At 41.2% G+C, this 5812-nt stretch overlaps 1 protein-coding gene across 1 annotated transcript; it reads left to right on the top strand.

Moving 5' to 3' along the window:
• Positions 1 to 677: 677 nt before the first annotated feature.
• Positions 678 to 5442, top strand: LOC120066583 (leiomodin-2-like). The gene is made up of 3 exons (XM_039018008.1): positions 678 to 953; positions 1751 to 3109; positions 5416 to 5442. The coding sequence occupies exons 1-3, from the start codon at positions 678 to 680 to the stop codon at positions 5440 to 5442; spliced, it is 1662 nt and encodes a 553-aa protein (XP_038873936.1).
• Positions 5443 to 5812: the final 370 nt, after the last annotated feature.

The raw sequence follows: 5812 nt of genomic DNA, 5'->3' as shown, positions 1-5812 counted from the left end.
TGCAACCGCAATTTAAGAAAGACCCACCAGCTGCTTAGAGAGCCACTATATATTGCAATGGATTGACAATTTGTCCTTCTTTATTCCGTGTCCATTTTTTAATATACATTAAAAAAAATAATCTTATCACTTTCTTTTGTTCTTCTTCCATTATTGTAGTTTTGTCTACTCCCTCTAAACAGATACCCACTTTTCCTTTGTTTTTGTTCATCATCTTCTTCCTCCTCTGGGAACAAGTGTTTTTACCCAACAACCTGTACTGCATGTTCTGAAACATTATGTAACACCATTCACGTTAATCTTTGATGTCTCCCTCAGGCTTTGTTGGTCTATTTTTTTCTCCCTGGGTACGAGCTATAGTGATAGGTCTCTTCAGAGCCACTAAGTGGCCTCACATTGCTCCTGTAAACCTATCTTGTTGATCCCCACACCCTAAAAAAAGAACATCATTGGCAGACCCTTTACACATTTCCCTCCCTTTAAGGGTCTTATGGCAGCTGGGAAGATTAGACAAACAGAGTCTCTCTTTCGCCATCAGTCTTTCTCTCAGACTCCCTACATCCACAGCATCCCTGGCCACACGCCTTTACCATTACCCAGTAGCTTTAAGAGAGTGTGCGGAAGATTCAGTTGAAAAAGATCCTCACTAAGATCCAAGCGTTTCTGACAAGTCCATCATGAGTACCTTTGGGTACCGAAAGGAGCTGAAGAAGTATGAATCAGTGGATGAAGATGAGGTGTTGGCTGGCTTGTCGTTTGAAGAGCTTCAGGAGCTGGAGAGGGAGCTGGCGGATATGGACCCGGATGACAACGTACCTATCGGGCTGAGGCAGAAAGACCAGACCGCCAAGACCCCCACAGGCACCTTCTCCAGAGAGGCACTGCTGAAATACTGGGAGGACGAGACACACAAACTGCTAGAGAATGACAGATCTGAATCCTCCCCTGAACATGTAAGAAAGGGGATGGTATTTCAAGGTTTAAACCAGAGAAAATAAATATATATATTATTCTATAGATGCCTTAACTTCAGAGGGCTTCCAGATGCAACAAGATCAATTTCAGGCATCTCAAAAAATATTGGCAGAACAAAACTATCTGAAGTTAAGTTGATATGTCCGACTCCTTAACAACATTTTTTCTATTTCGGTGATGAAAAAATACCATTTATTTCAATCAAACTTAAATATTTTAGGTGTGACTTAAAAATATTTATTTATTTCAATTTTTTTATTGTGAAATAGCAGGTACATATTTGGAATTCAGTGTCTCGCTGATTGAAATGGCCGATTACTTATATTCTGCATTACAGTATAATTTTACAGATAACATTACCTTTTGCCACCAGCCTATCTGAAAATAAAAGATAAAAGACAGATGAAGATGTTTTTATTTTTGCCAATGATAGAAATCACAATAATTTGAGATTCAATATTTTAAATAAGAATGATTGAAGATTATAAGAAATGCCAGAGGAAGTTAAGAGAAAGGTTTAAGTATATATGCAAATGAAGTGTGCCAAACATTTATCGTTGTATAAGAGTTCAAACAATATGAAGACTGTGTTCATTGCCTACTGTGTTATTTTGATATGAGTTAGTGGAAAACAATCAAAAAATACATTGTCTCCGAAATACCAGCTATAATGATTCTGTGTGCTCAGAGAGTTCTGGAGGTATTCCTCATTAAGAGACAGTAACTGGAGAATGTTAGGTCTCAACCTAATTTTCCACCCTGTTGTAAAATACAGGATAGAATGGAGGAAGGACAGACTGATAAGAGCGAAGAGGAAGGTGTGACAGAGAGTGACAGTAACAGCACAGAGTCTGAGGACAGTGATGAGGAAGAGGAACGCCAAAATGGAAGGGAAGAGAGCGAAGACGAGGCAGGTGAGGATGAGAATGGTTCAATTGAGGCTGAAAATGAAGAGGAAAAGAAGGACAAATGCAAACAGGAGCCTTTACCAACTTCTGGTAGACATGGGCAGAACGCTGTTGACCACCTGTCAAGAAACCTAGGGAATTGTTCTGAAAGGGGAGACTTGAGAATGACAATGACTGACCAAAACCTAAATGTGACTACAGAGAGACCTTGTGGGAACCCTATCGTGATTGACGAGGCACTTGAACGGATCCTTCGCGATGATCCCACGATGAGCGAGCTCAACTTCAACAACATCGAAGACATCTCTCAGGAGACCTTGCTGCGTATCTCCGAAGCACTGAGCGCCAATACACACGTACGTGTTTTTAGCCTTTCTAACACCCGAGCCAATGACCGAGTTGCCTTCGCCATCTCCAAGATGCTCAGAGACAACTGCTCCATCACCAACCTCAACATTGAGTCCAACTTTGTGTCCGGCCATGGAATCTTGGCTCTGTTGGCATCGCTCCAACAAAACAGTACTCTGGTGGAGCTGCGCTTCCACAACCAGAGGCACATCTGCGGGGGGCAGGTTGAGATGGAGATGGTTCACCTCCTGAGGGACAACAACACCCTCCTCAAGCTGGGCTACCAGTTTGATCTGCCAGGCCCCAGGATGACCGCCACCAGTATTCTGACCCGCAACCAGGACCGGCAGAGGCAGAGACGGATGCAACAACAGAGGGAGAAAGGCCATCCAGAAGCAACAGTCCAGCCCAGGGCCGATGCCGGGACAACAGGCCTAGTTTCTGGATCGCCTCCTTCAAACAAACCACCCTGGTTCTCTCCAAAACATGCGAGGAATGACCAGACCCCAAATAACATCCCTCCTCCGCCTCCCCCTCCTCCACTCCCTGGCCTTCAGTCTGAGAGGAATACACCAACCAGGAAGATTGCAGAGATGATCAAACAACATGAAGGAAGTACAAAGAGTCAATCAGGCCAAAAGAAACCCAAATCCAAGAGGGGCAAAAATGGGGCCAACAAGAAGTGCAGCTCTGACATTCTCAAGGAGCTGAAGAATGCCTTGAAGCCTTCTTCACGAAAGAAGAAAGACAACCCACCCCGGCCACTAGCACCTCTGAGCTCTACCCGTGATGATCTGATGGCGGCCATTCGTGGTAGCAGCATTAGATCACTCAAAAGGGTAAGTATGACAGATGCACAAACATCCAATCATGAACCAGTGACATATTTTTTTTATTAGCCAATAAATCTTGATCATTATTCAAAAAAGGACTTTCAGCAGACATGAGCAAAACTCAGTTGTACTCATATGATGCTACAAATAAAAGTGAAACACTCTTCCAAAAGTCATTACACAGCCTTTGTGGAAACAGTGTTATTATTAGATGACAGCATTCATAACCCTGTGAATTCCTCCCACTTAATACATTTATAAATAGCTGAACATTACCCTCCCGACTCGATAAGACTAATGGCTTGGAGCACTGATGCACACAGGATGACAGTGTGCCAACAGACAAAACAATCTACAGCATGGATCACCATGAGGCTGTCAGTTGAACAATATGGTTGACAAGAAGAGAAAATAGATAAATTATCTGACCAGAATAAAAAAAGTGATAAAGTCCATGACCCCTTAGAGTAAAGAAAGGTAGCGACATAGGACGCACCACCCCCCCCATGGCAGAATATTTAGAATTACAGGAAAGGCTTTAAAACAGCAAAATCTTCTCTCAGCCAAATAACAACATTCGTAGAATAGCATGAGATTAGCTATAAAACTGAAAATGTTTCTCTCTGCTCCATGTCAAAATGTGTAGAATTGCAAGAAATTAGCATTATAACAGCAACATTTTCTCTTAGCCTCATGGCAAAATATGTAGAATAGCATGACATTAGTTATACAACTGCACATTTTTCTCTTTACCTCTTAGAAAAATGTGTAGAATTGCTGTTTAGCTTGGAGCAAAGTATTTTTGTGAATGGATGGTGTACCTACATACAAACCAGTTAAAAGTTTAGACACCTACTCATTCAAGGGTTTTTCTTACAATTTTCTACATTGTAGAATAATAGTGAAGACATCAAACTATGAAATAACACATATGGAATCATCTAGTAAACAAAAAAGTGTTAAACAAATCAAAATATATCATAGATTTTTGATTATTCAAAGTAGCCACCCTTTGCCTTGATGACAGCTTTGCACACTCTTGGCAGTCTGCCAACCAGCTTCATCTGGAATGCTTTTCCAACAGTCTTGAAAGAGTTCCCACATATGCTGAGCACTTGTTGGCTGTTTATCCTTCACTCTGCGGTCCAACTCATCCCAAACCATCTCAATTGGGTTGAGGTCGGGTGATTGTGGAGGCCAGGTCATCTGATGCAGCACTCAATCATTCTCCTTCTTGGTCAAATAGCCCTTACACAGCCTGGAGGTGTGTTGGGTCATTGTTTTGTTGAAAAACAAAATTATAGTCCAACTAAGCCCAAACCAGATGGGATGGTGTATCGCTGCAGAATGCTGTGGTAGCCATGCCGGTTAAGAGTGCTTTGAATTCTAAATAAATCACAGGCAATGTCTCCAGCAAAGCACCCCCACACCATCAGACCTCCTCCTCTGCAGAAATTATTCAGTTGTTCAAACCCACATTTTCATCAGCTGTCCGGGTGGCTGGTCTCAGACGATTCCCCAGGTGAAGAAGCCAGATGTGGAGGTCCTGGGCTGGAGTGGTTACACAGTCTGTGGTTATGAGGCCAGTTGGACGTACTGCCAAATTCTCTAAAACGACGTTGGAGGTTGCTTATGGTAGAGAAATTAACATTAAATTACCTGGCAACAGCTCTGGTGGACATTCCTGCAGTCAGCAATTGCATGCTCCCTCAAAACTTGAGACATCTGTGGCATTGTGTTGTGTGACAAAACTGTATATTTTAGAGTGGCCTTTTATTGTCCACAGCACAATGTGCAGCAGTGTAATGATCATGCTATTAAATCAGCTTCTTGATATGCCACACCTTTAAGTGGATGGATTATCTTGGCAAAGGAGAAATGCTAACTAACAGGGATATAAACAACTTTGTGCACTACATTTGAGAGAAATAAGCTTTTTGTGCGTATTGGAACATTTATGGGTTATTTTATTTTAGCTCGGGAAACATGGGATCAACACTTTACATGTTGTGTTAATATTTTACTTCAGGTAATGATACTAATACAAATAGGGTGCAATTTGCAGTGAGATAATAAGTGGGTTGTAATTTGTTATGAATAACTGGTAAGGTAGATGGAACTCAATGCGACCCCCATCAAAATCATCACTGCTTACAAACAACTTAATGTTACCAAGCTATTTCTCTCACCACGCCAACTGTCTTGCTCTCTCTCTCGATCACTCGGTCTCTCTCGAGGTTCATTGGTCCTGAAATACCCATCTACTTATCCACTTATTGCATAGATGGTCCGATGGTTTGTGTCAGTAGGACATGTGTTGACACGGACTGACACACTCTTTCTCCTTGCAGGTGACTCTCCAGCAGGATCTATGTTAACGTTGTGGTGGGAGAAAGGAATATCCAACCTAATCAAGAGCTGTTCTCCACAAATACAACACCCACTTCATTCTGTATTCATTTAAAAAAAAAAAATGAAACATTTGTACCACAAATGCTAAATATATAAATACAAGTATATTAAAATATAATTTGTTTATGTATTACTATGAAACTTTCTGCTTGGAAAACTGTTGACACATTTTACATGTGATTTTGTTAGTGTTATGTAAATATTTTCCTGTCATGTAGTGAAAAATACTACACTGGATGTGATTACATATTATGAACGGGTGGCAATTTATATATTAAAGGTACAATCCATAATATTACTGCTGTTCAAAAGTCATTTCAATTAATGATTTAGACC

This window comes from Salvelinus namaycush, chromosome 21 (genome assembly GCF_016432855.1).
Source record: "Salvelinus namaycush isolate Seneca chromosome 21, SaNama_1.0, whole genome shotgun sequence".
Lineage (NCBI taxonomy): Eukaryota > Metazoa > Chordata > Actinopteri > Salmoniformes > Salmonidae > Salvelinus > Salvelinus namaycush.
Note: the sequence above shows the minus strand (reverse complement) of the source record. Positions and strands in the feature narration are given on the sequence as shown.

Coding starts and splice junctions, on each gene's coding strand:
- LOC120066583 (XM_039018008.1), top strand. CDS start 678: ATGAGTACCTTTGGGTACCGAAAGGAGCTGAAGAAGTATGAATCAGTG. Junction 954..1,750: donor CTGAATCCTCCCCTGAACAT/GTAAGAAAGGGG, acceptor TGTAAAATACAG/GATAGAATGGAGGAAGGACA. Junction 3,110..5,415: donor AAACATCCAATCATGAACCA/GTGACATATTTT, acceptor TTCTCCTTGCAG/GTGACTCTCCAGCAGGATCT.